This window comes from Lagenorhynchus albirostris, chromosome 2, assembly GCF_949774975.1.
Source record: "Lagenorhynchus albirostris chromosome 2, mLagAlb1.1, whole genome shotgun sequence".
Classification (NCBI taxonomy): domain Eukaryota; kingdom Metazoa; phylum Chordata; class Mammalia; order Artiodactyla; family Delphinidae; genus Lagenorhynchus; species Lagenorhynchus albirostris.
In genome coordinates, this window is record NC_083096.1 from 68239322 (window position 1) to 68262389 (window position 23068).

The window sequence follows — 23068 nt, forward strand, 5'->3', positions numbered from 1 at the left end:
CTCCTGTGAGTTTCCTAGGAATCCTGGACTGGAAGTCATACTATGTCAATATAAAATCCTTGAAATCAGTGTGGTCCTGATACAACACCTCTCCTCTTTCATTACCCCTTCAATCTCAAACCCAGCGGGGGGGTCCATGGCTTGGGAGAGCTCAGAGCCTAAGCCATCCATCACTGCTAAATTGGAGTGGGCACAGGTGGGACACCAAACGTCACCAAAAAAAACAATGGGCAAAGGCTTTGTCACATCCCATAGTTTTTTTCTTTCATCTTGCCACCTTCTCCAATCACGTGCTAAGATTAATATCAGGAATATTCTATCTCTCTATGGGACCCAGAGGATGTCCCTTTTCACTCATACTAGTATCCTTAAATTGAAATTCTTGCAGTTAAAATTCCAAAACCTCCACAGTTCTGTTCCCTTGCCTTTCTTTCTTCTTCATGCCATATCCTTTCAATTGCAAGACTTTTAATAAAACCCTAACACCATTTTTGGAATTTATGATAATTTAAGGAATAGGGATCATAAACTTTCTCTAAATTTGAATATCAGTGAGACACATCAAGCCAACACAAATGGGGAAATACATATGTTACCCAGATGTGCAGATTTCTCTGAGACACATACAACCAGCTTTCAACCAGCATGCCTCTCTGGGTGAGGATTAACTCACCATTACTGTAATGGAAAGGCTGTCAGACAACGCAGTGTGGCTGGAAACTGCAATTTATGTAGTAAAGGATCCAAGAGATTATTAGCCAGTTTGGAAAACTGCTAAAGGACTGTGGATCCTTTTGCTTTGAGGTCCATGGATACTTTTCCAAGTAGAGGTAGCTTCTCATTTGGGGGGTTGCTGGACATAGAAGAAAAGGAGCATAAAAGAGAAAAAAGAGGATGAGAAAGTAAATAGAGATGTGGGGGGAGAAAGGAGAATGGGAGAAACTTAGCAAGAAAGATGTGTGTGATTGTGAAAAGTCTGCAAGGGGAGGTAATGACATTCAGGCGTGTGCCTGTGTATAATGATTGAAGAGGTACGTATTCAGTCTTTAGTGTGTGTTGGGGTGTACAGTGCTGTGCAAAGGGGGTCAGGAAGTAAATGCGTAGCATATCCAACAGAAAATGTACATTTGTTTTTGAGAGAGATGAGAATGAAGCTGAAGACTACTGAGCCATCAGAAAAATAAAGCACAACAATGGAAATGTGAGGAAGCTCACAGACCTTCCCATCTCAAAAGAAACAAATTGCTCAGAAGTTTCCAGGAGGGTTCCTGATCCTGAAGATGAAACACATAAAGGAAAATTTAAAATGCAGACCACAGACCTGGCATTCTTGTTGGCGTCTGCTCGGAGCATTTTCACGGCCACCAGGACAGGCTGGTTGGCACTGACATCTAGGGCAAAATCTTTGTCTTTGAATTTTTCCATTCCCTCCACTTCACAGAGATGAACCTAGACAAAAGTCATCTAGTCTCAGCATCATCATTTCTCCTGAAGATGTCTCAGTACTCTTGCTGGGCATTTCCTGGAGATAAACTAACTCTTACAACTCAGGCAAAATAATCAAAAAGACCAGTAAGAAGATACGTGCAACACATCTTTGACTCAAATAACTGATTTAAGAAAATGGTAAGGTACCCAGCTAAGTGATATGTTACTGCTTTATAAAAGAAATACATTGATTGGAACATTAAATATGTGAATGAATCTATAACATGGTATTTTATTAAAGCATAGCCCACTATAAAATGTCATTCGGTATAAATACTTGAACTTTGATTCAAGGAAGTTTAGTTACGGGATCGTGCAAAACATAAGGCAATTTCTTCTCTAAGGTAAGCCCTTAGTATGGGATTAGCATTATCGGGAACCTCTAGGCATTAGTAACTGTATAACAAGCCTGTGTTTTCAACCCAGGAGACAGAATGAGTGTATATAACACCACAAACAGATGCCGTGGACCCTTCTACCTCCACCACCACCAAACCTAACCAAGGTTAAAGCATGCCACCCATGCTGGAAACCAATAACATATTCTTATGAAACCAAATTATATTTGGAATTTAGATGGTAGTGTTGAAGAGCTTCTATTGCCACTTAAATCATTGCTTTGAATTCTCAGAAGGCTCATGTGACTGATGTAAGAGTGAAAAGTCAAATATTACATGCATCACTCTGAGGGCAATTGAGAAGTGTGTTCCTCCTTATCTTGGTTAGTGATTCATTCCCTAGTGGTTGGTTCTGGGACCAAAGGCAGGGGCGAGGTTGTTTTCTGACCATTTTACATGTAACTCCAATTAAAAGGGAAAAAACAAAGTGGCTATCCAATAGCAGGATGTTCTTGGACAGTTTATAAAAGATGATCACATCTTATGGGTCCCCACCCTTTGTAACCTGTTGTAAAAATTTTTGAAAATATTGAACGTTTTTCAGAATATCTAAGTCTAGTGACTTTCCTGCTTTAAAAACTCTTATATAGAAATCAGAATTCCCAGGATTTCCGGAGCTGTTTGACAAAGATGAGGCTGACCAATACTAGTCTTCTAGAGAACAATGCAAGGAGAGACAAGTGGAGGAGACATTTGGTGTGAATCCACTTTGGATGGGACAGTTTGCTCTACTGACCATTTTTATTCAACCACTTCCTTTGAACGACCAAGGACTGGAGGCCCCACTCAAAGAATCAGCTCACCTCCCCAAACTGGCCTTCTCCCAGCTTCTCCTTGAAAGTTAAGAGTTTCCTGGGGAACTCTTCCACAGCCACATCTTTCCCCGAGAGCAGGTCCATGGTAATGGCAGGCACGGAGTAGGTGTTGCCTCCAGTCACCCCCTGGAGGTTCACAATGTCAGCCTCTGCATAGTGGGGCACACCCTCAGGCCCACTGGGCTGGACTGGCTTCACAATGCCACTGCAGCCTGCGAAGACAAGGACAATGAGTCTCGTTCCAAGGGGCCTCTTTGGAGATACCTTCAAGAAAGGAAATATGAGAGGAGAGCTAAAACATGCCCCCAAGACAGCCTAACCTACGCCATGACATTCTTACTTGGAGAATGGTTCCTCTGGAGGTTCTTTCTTGTGGCCTCCAGAATGTAGGCACCATTTTATCTCTTATCTTCTCCTCATAACTACGTGATCATTAATAACCTCCTTGGTTAATCTTGTGGAATTGTGGTGAAGCTCCAGGAAGGCTCGCTATACTAGTTAGGGTAGGAGTATTAAAGTTTTAGGATTTAATGGCATATTTCCTTAATTTTAAGATATAATCGCTGATTTTAATAACCTATTTCAGGGATTAAAAACTGTGATTAAATTTATATGATCTAGCTTAAGACACATCCTAACTTAAAAAATATTAAAATATGAGGGGGGATGTTTTAGACTTCAGAAAGTAGGTAGATCACTTTGGTTCAGCCTAGGAAATAAATTACATCCCTATTCTTGCTGTCTCTGTAAAATTCCCATAGTTCAATACGCTCCTTCAATGTTTGCTATCCACTGAGTGGTAAATACACATTAGTTTCCTCTCTTCCTTTGGAAGGACTCCCTTGAAAAGCCTCTGCTCTCATGGTTAGTCCTGCTACTTCTCCCCTGAACACCATCAGTCCTCTTCCACTGACTGGGGTCACTCCTCGGATGCTGACATTATAGACAGAAAAGCTGCTCTGAGCCTCAGCGATGGCCCCAGCATCCCCTCTGATGTCACTCTGCAGCTCTTTTTAAAAGACACTGGAATGTGAATCAATTGGCACCATTTTACCGAAGCAACGCTTTATTGAGAAAAGACAAGAAATATTTGCTCTCATAATAAAATCTTGTATTAGTCAAGTAAATTTTCACCAAAGAGAAATGAACAAAAGTTAAATAACTCAATTATCTAAGGGACTAAAACCTGGGGATTCTAGGATCTCTTTAGCTTCGTTGTTTTTCTCCAAGTGAAATTCTAGTCCTGAATTTACCCCTATTGCTGTTTGATGTTGGGTGAGTATCTTATCTGGGCCTTCTCACTTTCCTCCTATGAAAAATGAGAAGGTTGGACTAGTTGGACTGTTTAGGTTCTTCTGGTGTTAATGCCTTAGGAACGCATTTTATTTATTTTTCTTCTTCTGACATGTGGGTCCCTCCAAACATCTGCTACGTGCAGTAGCAAAGGAGAGATGTCCAGATTCAATTAGGAGCAGCAGTAGATCAAATCTAGAAAGACAGTGTGGACTTCCCAGGAGAAGGTGGACTTCTCTAGGCTAAAATTAGACTTGGTTGAGTAGAAGCAATAGTGTCACACCTTCATAAATCTTGTCCCTCAATTTTCTGCTCACTGTTTCATCCTCACCTGATTCTTCCTCCCCTGGAGCAAATTCTGGGAGTTTCCGTATCAGCCTGGACGGCTCCTGGTAGTCAGGGCGAAGGGGAAAGATGCGATCGTAAGTGGAGTTGGACTCCTGCTCGCTTGGCGACGAGGAGCGGTTATTGTTGAACATGCTGGACTCGCTTGGCAGGGAAAGGCTGACTGTCATTTCATCATCCAGCATCCTCCGGGAAGCCTTGAAAGAGAAGGACAGGGGAGAAAGGCATGTTGACACAAAAGGGATCATCACTCCCTCCTCTTCTTAAACCCAGCTCGTCCACTCAGATGAAATAACTCTCTAATACTCAAACTCCAGAAGCAATGCAAGTGACAGGGCTTCAGTCTGGTTCCACAAATGCCTGTGTTGTAGAAACTCAGAATCATCTTTCATTTCTTCAAGGCAGAATTTGACTTCCAAATTTCTGCACTGCCAACATTAATGAACTTCCATTGAAACACTTACAAGCATTATTCACGTGACACCATTAGAACCTATCAGTAGCCAATCAAAGAGTTTCTCAGTCTTAGAGTTTTCAATGTTCTGTTAAATAATGGGTTTTCCTGACACCACTCAACTGATTGATTTTGTGTAGGCATAAATTAAAATGCTTATTAACGCAACAAATGTGCTGTAACATGATGAATCTGTAGTTCACCTGACCACTCTGGCATTGTAGATTAGGGTAATACCCCCTTGACCCCGCATTTTTACTAACCAAAAATAAAATGGCTACAAAATAAGAAAGGAAAGCCCTAGGTGCTAGGGATACTAACATGAATTATACCTAACACAGGAATAAGAAGAATAAAACAGCTAATTGTTCTGTCATTCTATTTAATATGACCTGCCTGCTCCTTCAAAAGGAAAATCTCATAATCTAAGTATAGGTGACTATTTGGATTTAAACACATGAAACGTTCTACTCCAACAAACACACTTTGGGTGCTCAGTGGAGAAACTTAGATGTCTGCTCCATACCCTAGACTGAGAGTTCCTTTGCTGCAGTAATATCCTCAGTACTGAGCATGGAGCCCAGCACATACTAGGTACTCAATAAATATCGGTTGACTCTCTCAAAGAGAGAATTCTGAGGACACCACTGTAAGTATCCTGCAGATAATGCTACAGCATAAGGCTATTTTGAGCAATGTATTTGGAATACATAGGTATGCTTAAGGGTCTTCTACAAAAAAATTCTTTCCCCCAGAAGAAATCCTGTGTCATTCCAGAGCATCTTGAGTTATCTTACTCAGGATGTACAGGGACAGAAAGAATTTCTTGAAGGACCAAGTTAAATATTCAAGGGCAAAATTTTTGTTCTCCCTTTTACCTGGAGAGTCTCCAATCCAAAATTCTTCTCCCAGACCATGAATATATGCCAGTGGGACTCAGAAGAAAGACTCAAAGAGTGGTAAATTCTGGCTCAAATAAAGAGAAAAATAGCTCACAGAGAAGAGAACACAGACTCTCCCCCGTCAACTAAAATGCAGTCGTAACAGACTGTTCAGTAAGAACACAGCTTCAAGCTGTCCAATGAACCATCGGACCATCAGCTGCTACCACCACCACTCTCTGCTACCCCGCATCCTGGAATTTAGATACCACGTGTGTTCTAGCATTCTAAAAGACAAAAGATTTTGATGTTGCCTCATCACGCCAGTGGGTGAGCTCTCTGTGGATTCTGCCTTTCAGCCTTCAGTCACTATTTATGGATTGAAACCTTTAATTTATTTTTAGACTAATGTTAGAAGTCTCTGTGGGAAGCAAAGAGACCCTCTCTTCTGTGAAATATTCCTGCCTAAAATCCTTAAAATAAACCTCAATCATCTCAGAACTTGAATGTGTAACACATCAGAAGGAATTGCGTGCTACTTGTCTGGGTCATTCCCCTCACTTTTCTGATTTCAGCCCCTTCCTCTTGTCCTACCCACAAAGAGTTCAGAAGGTTCCAGTCCATTCTCACGGTGCCCTTTCCCTTTGTCTGGTATGTACTCTACATAGGCACTGGTCTCCTCTGAGATCCCATCCCCAAATATTTAGGCTATAAACACAATCAGCCTATTCCCTCCCTCCTGTTCCCTGTCCTCGATGGGCACCTCAAAGCCTCACAGCCCAGAGTATCTATGATCTCTCACAGTCCACATCCATTTGAGCTCACTGACCAGGGACAATGTCCATGACTAAAGGTAGAAACACTTTATCATCAGCCAACCCCAAGAGTATCACACATTTAGCAGCAGTGCCCAGAATTACTATCTGGTCTAAGACACCAAGAAAAGTCATAGATATTCCATCCGTGGTGAAAGGTATATATTTTAGAAGAAAAGAAGTCAACAAATTTCAAGACTGACAATTAGAACAAGCATAGAAAGCAGGACATTAACTGTATGACCTTGAGCACATCACATTTTCTCATCAGCAAAACGGTTAAATATAACTACTCTGCCCAACTCACAATTATTCAGTGAGGTTCAAGTAAAATCAAGGAAAAAGTCTTTGCAGACTGTAAAGTGTTAGACAAATGTAATAGAAAGTAAATAGATCATTTGGCCTAGACTAAAAGAATCTGAGGAGGCACTCAGAAGGATGCATAACCATAACTTTCTTTTTTTGGGGCCGTACCATGTGGCATGCAGGATCTTAGTTCCCCAACCAGGGGGGAAGCATGTGCTCCCTGCAGTGGAAGCACAGAGTCCTAACCACTGGACTGGCAGGTTCTCCCCAACCATAACTTTCAAGTACAAAAAGAAGTAGGAATAGGACTGTGAGAAACTTGGCTTGGATATTAATGAAGCAGCACTGGAAAGGATGGAGCAGCTTCCTACCCCGGGATTGTCCTGCACCTCCTCACCTTCTCCAGCATTTTCTGCCAGAACTGCCTCCAGAGGATGATGACAATGATAGCCAGGAGGATGAAGATTATGGCCACTAAGCAGCCAATCAGGATTCGAGTGTTGCTGTCATCAACTTTAAGCATTGGATCTGTAACCAGGAAAAGGACGAAGAATATTATCATCTCAAGGGGCAAGGAAGAGCATAAGGGCTTGGACTAGAGATAAGAAGGCAGAACCTATTCCTTCAGGATAATTCCACAAGATGCCACTTAACACTTGGTCTTGCTACTCTTGTATTCCTGTGCTCTTATATCCTACAGCCCTCCTCCATGGGACAGTAGCTTCCTCTTCCTCATGTATTAGACTGGATAATGGAGAGGTTTTCCATTCCTCCCAAAATTTTGCTCCCTTTATACCACAGCCCCTAATCACACCTCATGAAAAACAGGTGAAGAATCAGTTTCACTCTGCATTGAGACATGCCAAGGCAGCTGAGAGTCCTCTTTGGAGACACTTGATCACGTGTTTCCCAGATTGCTGACTTATACAGCCAGTGACTGTTTGAAGCAATGCATACACTTTTCCATATTTCTCTCCAATTGGAGAGACTAGCTTTTTGTTCCATTCATTCATTGAGATCCCTACAATGGGTCTCACCTAGAAATAGCCCTTTCCCTGTTTTGGCTCCAAGCTTCCCAAACTTCTAAGAAGCAGTTGGAACAGCTCCAGACTCTGCCTCAGCAGAAGAATCACATGGACCAGCAGGGAAGAGAGTGAGGTTGGGCCCTTAACTTTGGAGGTGGTCTGTCCTATCTTTCCAGAGCTACTCTTCATTGAAAGCCACCTGGTATCAAGCCTGCTACACAATCAAGCCTTTGCAAATCTCCACCCTTCTTCATCCTCCAGGAGGTCCCTTCAACTTAATTTTTATAACCAAGAAGCATACATACCATAGGTTGTGGGTGCCACAGGCGATGTGGGAAGGGCTCCAGAGTTGTTGTACATAGCAGCATCTGTCACAAAACAAGGGTGAGTCAGAGCTGGGAAGAAGACAGCTCGGTAGTGGTTTTTCTGAAGGCAGGTTGTAAGCTAGCACTTTGTGAAATCGATTTACTGGGTTGCTACAAGCCTTTCTTAGAAATTAAATCATATAATATATTAAGTAAAAAATATTGCCATTCATCTAAATAGTAAGGGCAACTTTTCTTTTGTAAAAATTTTGTTTCAATTATTACCTACTAAGTGTCATGGTACAAAAAAGTTAAAGAGAGTTATCAGAGGGCTGTGACCACACATTATCATGAATCATGCATAGGAAGTGAGATCCAAATTCAACAAAATACAATGGGTAAGTAGACATAGGACAGGTAAGTAGAGAGAATACAATGGGTAAGTAGACATAGGACAGACATAGGGTTCAGATGCGCTTTCCCTTCAAGGAAATTACAGTGTTTTACAAAAGAGTTTTCACTATGCCTCAGAGTCCTAGCTCTTTTTTTTTTTTTTTTTTTTTTGCTTTTTTTGCAGTACGCGGGCCTCTCACCGCTGTGGCCTCTCCCGTTGCAGAACGCAGGCTCAGTGGGCCTGGCCCACGGACCCAGCCGCTCCGCAGCATGTGGGATCCTCCCGGAGCAGGGCATGAACCCGTGTCCCCTGCATCGGCAGGCGGACTCTCAACCACTGCGCCACCAGGGAAGCCCCTAGCTCTTTAATTTATAAATTAAGCCTTCTTCCTTAGAAATAGAGTACCCTTTACAGTGATGTTGAAGCTTCTAGGACTAGCTCCCAAAAGTGTATTTGACAGATTGATGTTGGTAACTAATTCTTCCCTCTGGCTTGTCTAATCAAGGGGGTCAAGAATTAGAATATGCAAAGACTATCAGTAATAATAAATAATAATTAGGCAGCAATAATAAGTTATTGGAGTATTTGTTACAGTAGCCCACCCTACCCCAAATAATATACTCCTGCCTAAGTCTGATTTGGATTTACTTCTTCTTTGTCTACGTAGTACCCAGTGCCTATATCATTTAGTACATACCACAGTGTTTCATATTTTAAGTTTACTCATCCATCTTCTATGAAACATTGGGCACCTTTAGGTCAAGGGCATTGTCTTGTTTGTCATTGTAACCTAATAAATAAGACAGTGCATGGTATATAGTAGATGCTCAATAATGTTTTATGCATGAATGCACACATGTTCATTGTAAGTAGTATATGGTATAAAGAGGAAGTAACAGTGAAGGAGATATACAAGGAACAATTAGATAAGTGCTGTAAAGTCAAATCCTTAAGACTGAGATTCAAGACAGTGTCTAAAAGGACTCTGGTTAGTAGAATAAAAAAGAAGAGATTCTCAGGAAGAAACTGTACTGAATTAAGTAATTATATTCCTCTTTGAGATGTACCATTGACCCTTGAACAACGTGCAGGTTAGGGGCACTGAGTACTCTGCGCAGTGGAAAATCTGCATATAACTTAAAATCAGCCCTCCATGTACATGGTTCTTCCATATCCGAGGTTCTGCATCCATGGATTCAACCAACTGTGGATTGTGTAGTACTGTAATATTTACTGTGGAAAAAAATCCATATAGAGATAGACCCGTGCAGTTCAAACCCATGTTGTTCACGGGTCAACTGTACATATATAATACTTAGTGACTTCTATTTTGATTAAGAGATGGATGCTTCTCTAAGGCAGGTAAAGAATCCTGTCATAAGATTTAAATCCTCAGAGGGAACTTCCCTGGGGCACAGTGGATAAGACTCCGCACTCCCAATGCAGGGGGCCTGGGTTTGATCCCTGGTCAGGGAACTAGATCCTGCATGCACGCTGCAACTAAGAGTTCGCATGCCGCAACTAAGGAACACATGTACTGCAACCAAGGAGCTGGCGAGCCACCACTAAGAAGCCTGCAAGCTGCAACTAAGGAGCCCGCCTGCTGCAACTAAGACCCAGCGCAACCAAATAAGTAAATTTTTAAAAAATCCTTTTTTTAAACACACCTCTAAAAATGTGTCCTCTTTAATGTTAGTGAGGATGAAAACCAAAATAAAATCTATTAGATACCACTGAAGATTGCTAGAGCATTGACTCATTACTCTGTAAATTGATGAAAAAATTAATTATGTATGCTGCCCTTCCAACATGAACTGTATTTCAGGGTTAACAAGCATATGGGGAATAGTTCTCCTATTCAGAAGAAACTCAGGTAATAAATGCAGAAGGAGTAAAAGAATTAGAAAATCACCATTTAGCAACTCCTAATGAAATAATTTAAGCACTGGTCATCAATGGAGGATAAAACCTAAGGAGAAAGGTCATTGGGAACTTTTCAATGAAAGGATAACCACCTGAGCCCAGAGATCAATCTTAGCATCACTAAAAGTAAGAGATTCTAACGTAACATCCCCATGATGAGGTTCAGCATAGAGTACACAGCACTAACCATGAAAAATCCTTGGCAAAAATGAATACTGAATTTGAATCAAGTTCACCTGTAGATATAACCACCAGTCCACAGGATGACAGAGGATAGAAGCTCCAGTAAAATTACACCACAGAAAGTAATCAGCAAAACCAGAATGGAATTATTTTTAAAAAACTGTTTTAGGTTAACAGAGATACCACCTAGTAATATAATAAAGGAAATACACCAAGAGGGCCTAATTAGTTGGATCCTAATTCAATCAAGCCAACTGTAGTAAGACACTATTTGATAATCAGGGATACTTGAATGTGGACTGGCTATTATATTATATTAAGGAATTATTTACTAATAAATTTGTTGGATGTAATAATGGCATTATTATGAAGGTAATGTTATTTTCTCAGGTGTATTCTAAAATTTTAGTAGTGAAATCAAATAATGTCTCAGATTTGCTTCAAAATACTACACCAAAAAGGGAGGGATAAAGGAAACAAGCATGACAAAAAAAAATCAATGGTTAGTAAAGCTAGGTGATGGATGGGGGTTTATTGTTCTCTTTACTTTTATTTAGACATCTTCATTTAAATATTTTAATAATGTTTAGGTGCTCTTCCCCTTAACTGGCTTGATTTACATAAAGGTTTTAACACATTGTACTCATTTTCTTTAATCCTTTATCTTACATCTCTTTTAGACAAATGTGTGTGAGAGCCAAGTAAACATTCTGTCCACTTCTACATCCTCATCCCTACCCTTCCACAACTACACTAGTCGCAGAAAAGAGTCCCTCTATCTACCCATGAGAAGCCACCTGTACAACCGTCCTCCTTTCAGACACCCGCCAGTGAGAAGCTCTGGACACTGCCTTCCTCCTTCACCACCCTGCTCCCAGTTCCCTAAGGGGCCCCCGAGCTCCCAACCTGATTGGAAGGTGATCTCACTGAACATCATCCAGGTGTCAGCAAAATGGTATTGGCACTTGATGGCACTGGCCATGCGGTGGTGGAGGGGCACCGTGACGAACCGAGCACTGGGGTTGACGTCATCCAGGACAAGGGGGAAGGAGACAGCGTTAGGTTCCCATTCATTGGCTTCAGAGCGAAAGTAGCACTGTACCTCCTTAAAAATCTTCACACCTTTGGCAAACATGTTGTTGCAGTGGACCTGGCAGAGAAAAAGGCATGTGAGTGACAGGGTGACCCTGTTGGGTGGCACTAGGGACACACTGCAACCTAACCCAGTAAGATCTTAGACTTGCCAAATTTCTCTGATCACCACCCTTGGTGAATAATTGGTGCTCTGCAGTCTTGCGTTTTTCCCTTCTAGGAATCTCACAGTGGCAGTGATACCTTATAAAACCTGGGCTGCTATCCCAGTCACCTCTTTGCAATTGTGCTCCCCTGGCTACCTCACTGCATGCTGCTGGGAGTAGCGTCCTTATCTGTTAAATGAGGGCTGGACCAGCATCCTCTCAGTTCCTTCCTTGCCCTGAACTCTCTCTGCTCTATAACCCAACCACTCCAGTCCTCTCAACCACGGTTGCTATCTGCCCAGAATGGAGCTATTCTGAACTACTTTCTCCTATGTACATTCCAAAGCCAGTCCACTTCTTTCAACAGGTTTCGATGAGAAACCTGAAATAATACACAATCCAATATAATTTCATCTTTCTCTTTAGAAATCTCATTTCCACTGCCGGGTATTAGCATTTGTCAGCCAGAGACACAAAACTTAATTATCTCTCTTAATTAAATTCAGCTTAGGTAAAGCCATTCTGATGAAAGCCTCAAATCTTCCTCATAGATATTTTCTGAGATGAGAAAAAAAGGCCTTTAGGAAGGTAGCTTTTTTGTTGTACCTTCCTTGGGATGAATTAACAGTTCTAGTTTATTGAACACAAGTAAATGGAACAAGGCTAAGAACAAAATCAAAGAAATACCAACTACAGCTTCAATACATTTTTCAGATGTTTTGAAATCTGCAAAGTGTTGGATAAGTAGCCTGTGGGGAAGGTAATAATCTTTCCTACAGATGTTTTGGGAATCCTTCTAGAATGCAAGTAAATAGCATAGGATTTCATTCTCCTGTGGACTTAACATATTTATGTAATAAATAGAATATATTTTAAAATGCATTTATATATAAATATATATGTTTCAGAATCTCTTTCAATTTATTTTTTCTTTTGTACAGTAAAATTTTTTCTATTTTTCCAAAAATAAGGTCTTGGATTTATGATCATTTCTATAGTTTTCTGACTTTAATTAATTGGTTTATGCATTTATCTTTGATGTTAGACAGATGGACCTAGTGGCAGGGTAGGAATAAAGATGTAGACATAGAGAATGGACTTGAGGACATGGGGTAGGGGGGAAGGGGGAAGCTGGGGCGAAGTGAGAGTAGCATCGACATATATACACTACCGAATGTAAAATAGACAGCTAGTGGGAAGCAGCAGCATAGCACAGGGAGATCAGCTCAGTGCTTTGCAATGACCTAGAGAGGTGGGATAGGGAGAGTGGGAGCGAGGCTAAAGAGGGAGGGGATATGGGGATATATGTATGTATATGGCTGATTCACTTTGTTGTACAACAGAAACTAACACAGTATTGTGAAGCAATTACACTCCAATAAAGATTTAAAAAAATAATAAAGAATGTATTCAGTATCATGAATTTTATTCAGTGTGGTTTTATATGTATCCCATTTGTTTTGATATATGTAATTTTTCATTTTCTAAATGCTTTGTGGATTTGATTTTCTTTTCTATTTTATTTGTTTTGTTTTGTTTTTATTGGAGTATAATTGCTTTACAATGGTGTGTTAGTTTCTGCTTTATAACAAAATGAATCACTTATACATATACATATGTTCCCATATCTCTTCCCTCTTGCATCTCCCTCCCTCCCACCCTCCCTATCCCACCCCTCCAGGCGGTCACAAAGCACCGAGCTGATCTCCCTGTGCTATGCGGCTGCTTCCCACAAACTATCTACCTTACGTTTGGTAGTGTATATATGTCCATGCCTCTCTCTCGCTTTGTCACAGCTTACCCTTCCCCCTCCCCATATCCTCAAGTCCATTCTCTAGTAGGTCTGTGTCTTTATTCCTGTCTTACCCCTAGGTTCTTCATGACAGTTTTTTTTTTCTGAAATTCCATATATATGTGTTAGTTTACAGTATTTGTCTTTCTCTTTCTGACTTACTTCACTCTGTATGACAGACTCTAGGTCTATCCACCTCATTACAAATAGCTCAATTTCATTTCTTTTTATGGCTGAGTAATATTCCATTGTATATATGTGCCACATCTTCTTTATCCATTCATCCGATGATGGACACTTAGGTTGTTTCCATCTCTAGGCTATTGTAAATAGAGCTGCAATGAACATTTTGGTACATGACTCTTTTTGAATTTTGGTTTTCTCAGGGTATATGCCCAGTAGTGGGATTGCTGGGTCATATGGTAGTTCTATTTTTAGCTTTTTAAGGAACCTCCATACTGTTCTCCATAGTGGCTGTATCAATTTACATTCCCACCAACAGTGCAAGAGGGTTCCCTTTCCTCCACACCCTCTCCAGCATTTATTGTTTATAGACTTTTTTGATGATGCCCATTCTGACTGGTATGTGATACCTCATTGTAGTTTTGATTTGCATTTCTCTAATGATTAATGATGTTGAGCATTCTTTCATGTGTTTGTTGGCAGTCTGTATATCTTCTTTGGAGAAATGTCTATTTAGGTCTTCTGCCCATTTTTGGATTGGGTTGTTGATTTTCTTTTAAATGCTGTATTTTAACTATAATCAGAGCAGGGAGGGAAATACGCAGTACTTTGCCTAAGAAGTAAAAAACTACTCTCTAGAAGACTTCAGTGACCTGAAAGTCGTCTTTTACTTTTCATTTGTCTCAGAAAAATTAAAATATGGTAGACACCTGCTTGGCCTGCTAGTCCTGAGAAGACTAGCTCTGAGTCAGCTCCTGAGAGGTTTCTGGCACCTTCTAAATGCAGACATACGCTTTTGAATAATTCTGATCTGTGATAAACTAGTTAAACAGGAGCTCCTGGGGACTCAGGAAGATCAAAGTCAATTGAGCAAATATTATAACTTTATGGGGACTTTAAAATACATTTTATTATTTTTGTGACTAGAAATTCTCCCAATGATCTATAATGAATTGATACACATGTTCATAGGTACATATTGGGTATACACATTATTCAGCAATACAAATAAATTTTTCCTTGAAGCATACATAGTTTTGTTATTGGGCATATTTCCCTCCACGCCCCCCCCCAAACCTGTAAAGAATAATGTGTTAACACACGATCTCACACACATTTTACAACTTCCCAAGAGCCATTTTGAGCAACACACTGGCAGATTGGGTATGTGTTGATCCTTCTGTTCTCATCATTTAACTAATAGCTATTAATCCAACTAGGTGATATTATCATCTTAACATGTGAGAGTGATGTAGTAGACATGCATTTTCTTTTTGACTCCAGGTTTGTGCCAAGAATAACAAATTTTTATTTATTGGGAATGATACAGTTTCCCTTCTTCAGTGTCCCCATGTCATTCTACATATCTTCTTTTGCAAATAAATAGTGTCTTCCCCCACTGAACTGCAAATTGCCCCAAGGTAGGGACCATTTCTTATTCATCTGTTTACCCCCAGAACCTAGAATTCAGGTTTAACGTCTAATCTGGTCACTTTCTGCATGGACTTTTCTTCCATTCCTTTCTCTCTGAAACATACTTGGGATTGAGTAAGAAAAAAGGAAAAACTATCATTTGAGCTAAGTATCAGGAAACTCACCATACCAACGGAAAGGTCCTCAACCCTTACATCCAGGGTAGGCTCTCCTGAAAGGCCCTACCCCAGAGAAAATGGAAATCAGGCCTTAAGTCCCCCCCTCCAGTTCTTCTCATGGTCTGCACTTACCTCTCTCCAGAGCACACCCAGTCTGGGCTTCTCCCAGGTCTTTCAGCTTCCATCCAAGTACTCAATGAAATTTACCTACTCACTCTTAACTACTCTGTAATAGTTAACTGATAAAATAACTTCTGCTATTGCATTTAAGACATTAATTTTTTTTTATTGTTTTACTCTCCCTGAGGTAAAATACTTGCATTTTAATACAGACTTCTGGGTGATGGTGTTTCAGAAAAAACAAACCCAAAAACCTAATAATTTACATTTGAGGCCTTAGAAAAACCACCTCATTTCACCCTTGAATCTCACTCATTGGATAACCAACTCTTCTGACTGGGCAAAGAGTCACGGAGGTCCCACAGAGAAGACAAACTGAAACCCTGGGCCTGAGGTCTAGAATCCGGATGGTGGCCCAGCCAGGAGTCACAGTGATTCCTCCTGCCTGGCCCCAGTCCTTCTTCAAGTTTCTGTTTATAGTTAGGAAAATACTATTATATTCTCAGTGTCCTACTGATGTTCATCATATCTCCTCCTCCTTCTACCCCAGGTGGCAGAGATATTTATAACCATAAATGGCTAGAGTAGGCAATAAAGTATATCATTTGTTCACTTGCAAACATTTATTGAGCCTGTATATATTAAGTGTCAGACGCTTGGGTACAAAGACCAGAAAGCAGAGTCTGAGAAGGAGCTTGAGGTCTAGTAAGAGAACCAGACACATAGACAGATAAATGATAATAGATAGGAAACAAAGAACTCTGGGAACAGAACAGTATGGGATCTTCTGTCGTGATTTCTTAGTGCTGTGGGCATGGAGGAAACACTCAGGGATGGGAAGTGGTTCAAAATACAAAGCTCCTTCTTCTTCCATTGAGAATCAGAGCTGCAATGAGACACGCTTACTGGTAAGAGTGTGTCCCCTCCCTGCAGAGGGCTGGGTAGGGCCATGGAATGACTTCCAAGGGCCCTCATCACTACTGCCTTTGTGGGCCACTCCCTCCACAGAAAATATGTTAAAATTATATTTTACAACTGTTTTGTTAAAAAGGTAAAAACTTTCAACGTTAAGGCTCTTTTCTTTTATTCTGACAGTAAAAGAAGTTAAAGGCCCATTTCCATGGGCCTTACAAGTATCGTGGGTCCCAGACACTGTGCCCACTTTGCATAACGGATATGTCCACTCTGGTGTTGAGACAACAACAACAGCCAAATACATTGTGAAACAGTGACCTAATCTAACATCCTTATTTACAAATGAAGAAACAAGCCCAGACAGATGAAGTGACTCAAGAAATGCGTGCAGCTAGTTAGCAGCAGAATATGTGCTTGAATGCCATTCTGCTGGTACCACCCTAGGGTTCTTTCCAGCATGCTTTTTCCCTACACCATGATTTTGGCTTCTACGCCTAACTCCACTGACCTTCATAGTAGTAAAATTCCTGATGCGGTCAAACTCAAACATGATCTCGATGTAACCATTGGTGGCACTCTCATTTCTCCAGCCCACGTAGTCATAGCCTGGCCACACATGGTACTCATGGGTCTGGGTGAAATCATCCAGGCCAGACACCCCATCGGTCAATTGGCCCAGCCCTTCAGTCATGCTGCTCAAGCCAAAAGAGGAGAAGGAAAAGGGAGAGAGGAACCTGGAGTTAATTACATATTCATGGAAGAGCTTTTACCCAGTTTCTTCACCCCAGGTTTTGTAAGAGCTGATTATCTCGGAGGTTGAAGAATTATGAAAAATCCAGTATATTTTGACTCATTTATCCTGCATCAGTGGAGAACTAAGAATTTCATATAAATGAATTTTACAAACTATTTGATGCTTAACTCTATAATAGCAAAGCTTTGAAACACCTTTTTAAAATCATTTTATATGAAAAGCTTTCTATGATCTATTGTATCCTTACCTGTTCTTATATACTTAACAAGTCTTTATATAATGATTCAATATTATCAAATGCATTTGACTAATTCATCCATTAAGGAGTAAATGAATGAATGCATAGAACAAATACTACAGCACATGGTGGCACTTGCTCATCGCTAAATAAATGGTCCCAGAGCTGGTTGGAAACTTTTCTGACTCTACTTTGACTGCATGTTGTCATTGTTCAGTGAATCAAATCCAGGGAAGCCAGTCATGCCTTCTTCTACCCCACATCTCCAACAACTTGATTCGATATCAAACAAAAGGGGGAAAAAGTAACTTCTAACAAATTTAAATACTGATTTACATTTAACTTTAATTACATTTGAAGAATACATTTAAATTTACTCATGGAGTAAATTTAAATACATTTGAAGAATTACATTTGAAGAATTTACTCATGGAGTAAAATGCATGGACCACATGAGAGTCTCAGGCACTGGATTTCGTTTTATTTTCTAGCTTGGCACCCTTTTCACTTCCGAGTGTAAGGCTCTGTTTGAATGGTTGAGTTTGCCAGAAGCCTGACTGCTGGGTGGGATGGATGTGTATTGATGTTAATTTGACTATGTGAAGAACATAAAGAGACCTCCTTCCTTCTGTTTATGGAGGGACAGAACAAGAACCCATCGTGTGGAACTTCTCTCTCCTCGAGCTCTGGAAGATATGTCAAGAGTCTCCCAAATGAAGAGATTGGGATATTCACACTCAAGCAATAATCTATATGACCCATGAGGTTATAGGCAGACCAATGTTATGTAAAATTTGTGAATTACCAAAAAAAAAAAAGGATTAAGAGTGATTATGCCAGCCTTACAGGTACATTTTTAAATATATTTGTTCATTGAAAAATGTTTGGCAAATTATAAAATTTGACTGGCCTTATCCACAGTGACCAGAGCCTGGATCTCCCTTCCAAGGTTTTGCCATCTTTTTCTTCTCTCTACAGATCAGAAGGCTAGGAGAACATAAGTTTACTTGCAATGAATATATTTCCCATTATCCCCAGAAAAATAAATCCCCATGAAAGTCTTCAGAAAAGCAGTACAAATTAGAAGGAATGCTTATTCAATTTCTCTTTCATCAAAATTTAATCAATAAGGAAAGAAACTTTCCCTGTTTACTTCATATACTTTAGAATTGTTAGAATTTCTACAACAGTATATATTACTTTTAGAATTTTTTTAAAATTTAAATAAGTAACTTTTGCTACTATGACTATTTATTTCCTGAGAGCTCGAATTAGGTAACTCTGTATCTCATCACTTAGCCACCCCCCAGCTAGATAGCTCATGACCTCAATTATTAGGTGGAAGCTGGCTGTGTCTAAATCTCTGTGATTATTTTGTTATCTTTCCTCTGGGGTTCATCCAGAGGCATATTTCCAGTTACCTGCCTTATTTCTCTATTTGAATGTCCTGTCAGTCCCTTGAACTTATATTCCAAACTGAATCCATCATCATCCCTTTCTAAACTAAGTCTTTCACCTAGGTTTCCCAATTCTGTCAATTATACTTCTCTTCCATATCCACTAAGAGTCCCTGGCACATGATAAGCATTCAAAATATGTTTGTTGAATGAATAAATGTTGTCTCCATTGTTTTAGACTATTGTTTCATCTAACTCTTTTTCTCACATTACTGTCTTGCCCCCTGTATCCAATCAGACTACAAATATTCCCTAAATGAGTATCTTTCTCATTCCCATTCCCACAGTCAGCATTATGGCCTGGGTCATTAATTCTTTTCATCTGACAGAATTTGGAATTAGAAAATGTCCCCCTCATCTCCTCCCTTCCTATTCAGATCTAACCTTTGAATGCAGCTTGATTAATCTGTCTGAAGCACAGCTCCCATCATGCTCTTCCCCAGCTTTAAAAACCTTCAGTGACACATTGCGTTGATGATGTTGGTAAAGAACAACTCCTCCTCCCCTCTTCTTCCTGGTCCTGACATTCAAGTTCCTCCAAAATATGACAAAATCCGCCTTGCTATGCTTCTAATCTACTGCCTTGCTACATAAATATGGCCCATGGTTAACTAAACTGCTGATCTTTCCCAGACATTCCCCTAAATTTTACAACCATGATTCTTTTGTCATCATGGTATTCCCTCTGCCTAAAATGCCATTTCAAGATTCTTTGCCTGTGAAAGTTCTACCCATCCTTTGGGGTCATTTCAGATTTCCTCTATTCTATTATGTTTTAACTGGTCCTCCAATCAGATAATAACTTACATGTATATAGCACATTATCTCTACAAAATGCTTTCCTTATATACTTTTTTTTTATCACTTCAGCCTCATAGCAAACAGAAATAATTTTATGACATGAATCCAGGTGTTTTCACTCCCAATGCTCTATTTTCCTTCTATAGCTTCCTTGTTTCTTTGAATCCCAAAGCACTCATTGTGTATCTCTTACTCTTATGCTTGTATCATAGTAATTTATATCCTGGTTTAGTCCCCATTCCTAACTGTGAGCTTCTTAAAGGTAGGACCAATGACTTTATTATATTTGAATCCCTACCAAATTCCTTGCACATAGTAACAGTTGATTAGCAAACACTCACTAAACTAAACTGAATTCAATTGACCTCTGATTTCCTCTGTGCCTTGAGTTGATGGCAGTTGGGTGTGGCTAAGTGAAATGATGCCAAGACAGATTATGTAAAAGGGGAAGAACAGCGACTAAGCAGATGGAGAGGAAGTGATTAGTAATAGAAGACTGGATGAGTGGGGCATGGAAGCTTCACACAAGGCATGGAAGCTGGAGGGCAGCAGTTTATTCTTCACACCCAAGACAATGGAAGTGCTGTAATTCCACACTCCTCTTCCTGAGACTCAATAATCTCTCTCTCAACCACCAGCAACCTCCACCATCTGGTGTGGACTTCACTATGGTCTAACTTCTCTGCCAGGCTCAATCTTTGCAGACAAAGATTAACCTAAGAGAGAAAAGTGTTGAAGTGGGGTAGAAGAAGAACGGCAAGACTTGGAGTGAATTGGGATAGGTGGGAACATCTCTTATCCAACCCTAAGTTCATTCTGTATCTGAACATACTTCACCATGGCCCCCTCTTGGTTCATTTCATGTATCCATTGGCCCTTCTGCTGTTCCCAGTTCTAGCTTTTGCTACAGTCAGGCCATTCTGGTCCTCATCCCTGATTCCCTTCTTCTGCTCCCCTCTACCTACCTCCTCTGCTCCAATTATCATCTCATCCTAGAATCTTTTCTTGTCTATTGTAAGCCTTAATAGTCTCCTTCTTTTCACAATTTCTAAAGCATTTACATTTCTGGGGTTCATTCTTTCTGAACTTCTTTACCTGTCCAGTTTATTATACTTGTAACTTCAAATCTTCTGTCCCTTTGTTTCCATAAGTAGGCTATTATTTTTGTCAGACCACACATCTTGTTTTGAGGGTCAAAAATTATGGCTACCGTACTTAGAGCCATACCACAAAGTTTAGCCCTTACTTTGTATAATTTGTTGTTTTCCTTCTGATTACTTTGTCTTCCCAAACTAGGCTCTTAGTTCCTTCCAAATAAAGACTACATATTTTACTTCGTCTAAATTTATCTCACAATGCCTAGTATAAGGGCTAAATAAACATTGGCTAGTTGACTGATTGAGTCATTGATTATTGTTCCCAGAACAATACAGAATTTACCTGTACCCAACGGCCCCATCATAGACAGAATCGTTCAGATAAATGATGGAGCCTCCTGGTAGTACAAACTGCTGTCCAGCTGGAGCATTATAAGACACCAAGCCATCTGCCAAAGGAAACACAGATGTGTCAGTGCCTTTGGGAAGGAGATGCACCTGCTGCTCAGAACAACTATCCCAGGGAACTACCTGAGGCTTCAAGACTGCAATCTTGAGCAATGTGTCCACCTAGGACTCAATCTGGGCACACAGGGAGTACTCCTCAGCAGCAGTCAGCAAAGTGACTTGGAATGCAGTATGCCAGGTGTGGGGCACCAAGTCCTGGGTGGATGAATAATATTCCTTTCTTTACTCTAACCAAAAGGGATCACTTCTTGGTGATTAGTAATTCCAGTGAAATTCTTGGTGAAAGTAATTCCTCTTTCTGATTTGATTGCCTTTATTTCCCAGGGGCCGGGGTTTTTAATAAGGTCTACACGCTCTCTCTAGAGACCTACCTAGCCAGACACAGCCATAAAGCTCCACCCTCATGCACACATTCATGGAGTGATCAGTGACTGGGATAAAGCGGACAAATCTGGCCACAATGGGTGGCTCCAAGTCCTTTAGGAAAATGTCATAGGGGTTACTATTTCCATCCAGCACCTGAGAAGAGATAAAAGAAAGAGTGAGAAGATGCTATGAAGTTATGCTGACCCTTCTTCATTCCCCAAGTCATAATCTCTTTGATGGAACCTCTCCTTTTAATTCAAGGAGCAGAATGTATCCACTCAGCAGCCTTGATATCCCTATGTGTGCCCCCCACCCCACCCTCCTTCATCTTGGGTCACACATTTACAAGGGCATCCCAGGTCTGCAGACACACATACCTACATAGACAACCTGTGTACTTCCTCTTCTAGCCCAAGTCAAAATATGGTCCCAGACATCCCAGGGTCTGAATGTGTCTTCTTCTCACCTGTTTCCCATGCCGGTTCCGCCAAGAGATCCAGCGAGTGCCATCCCGACTGTAATTGATCTTGTACATGGGGGCAAACTCAATGCCATGGCCCCCTGCATGGCGCCCCTGGGTCCCCACCAGAGTGATAAAGTGCAGGGTGTGCAAGTCAATCTGAAGAAACTCCTTCAGGTCATCAGGTTCCACTGGAATCTCAGGACACCAGGCTCCGTCCCCTTCTTCTGAGTCCAGCCTTGGTTGACGAGGGTTGGGGGTAGAGGAAGGAACCACGAAACCACAGAGTTATTTACCAGTCCCCAGCAAGCAGCTGCCCAGTGCTGAAGAGAGACAGCAGGCTGGGAGTCCAGTCCAGATGGACTTTTTGGGCTCTCCCTACCAGTCTGACTGTCACCACAGTACCCACTTGTGGTCAGTTCCCTCTTCCTGGGGCACCATGAAACCCAGAAAGACAGTCACCACCAGGGAGCTAGAAGCCTTCAGATGACATGGAGCCTTTATTTCCCATCCTGATTTAGTGATCTCAAGGGAGGTCCCATGCAGTGAAACCCTTCCTACCCTCTATTCCCCACTGAGTTATTTTACCACCCTCACCCCCAGCCCCCATTTTCAGTCTCAGCATAACAAGGCTAACCATTCCTTGCCTGGATATCAAGTTATAAGAGTGGGGAGGGAGGAATCATAAGACCTGCAGTGTGGGTTGTGTAATGTAGTGGAATTTTAACCAGCAGGGTGAACATGGCAGCTCAGCAAAAAGCCATGGAAACCTATGGTGAAAGTGAGGGGTAAGAGTATGTCAGGGAATAGTAAATAATCTGGTTTCATTTTACCACCTCCAGGCTGAGCTACCCACAAACAAAACTGTGAAATCATTATAAGGCTTATTTTGGGACCCTCTTACCCCTTTCCCTCTTCCCTGGAATGTGCCTTCTCTCATAGATGGCACCTGCTCATTGTTG

General features: G+C 40.9%; 1 protein-coding gene across 2 annotated transcripts in view; it reads right to left on the reverse strand.

The window, feature by feature from the left end:
- The window catches only part of DDR2 (discoidin domain receptor tyrosine kinase 2), a 162583-nt gene that overhangs the window by 14199 nt on the left and 125316 nt on the right, over positions 1–23068 (reverse strand). For both annotated transcript variants that reach the window (XM_060134332.1, XM_060134321.1), the window contains 10 exons: positions 22113–22344; positions 21652–21799; positions 21156–21261; positions 16974–17157; positions 11532–11775; positions 8126–8188; positions 7193–7323; positions 4326–4536; positions 2690–2913; positions 1322–1449 (listed from right to left, as the gene is read on the reverse strand). In XM_060134332.1, the coding sequence (XP_059990315.1) occupies positions 1322–1449; positions 2690–2913; positions 4326–4536; positions 7193–7323; positions 8126–8188; positions 11532–11775; positions 16974–17157; positions 21156–21261; positions 21652–21799; positions 22113–22344 (1671 nt within the window). The remainder of the gene's footprint in view (positions 1–1321; positions 1450–2689; positions 2914–4325; positions 4537–7192; positions 7324–8125; positions 8189–11531; positions 11776–16973; positions 17158–21155; positions 21262–21651; positions 21800–22112; positions 22345–23068) is intronic.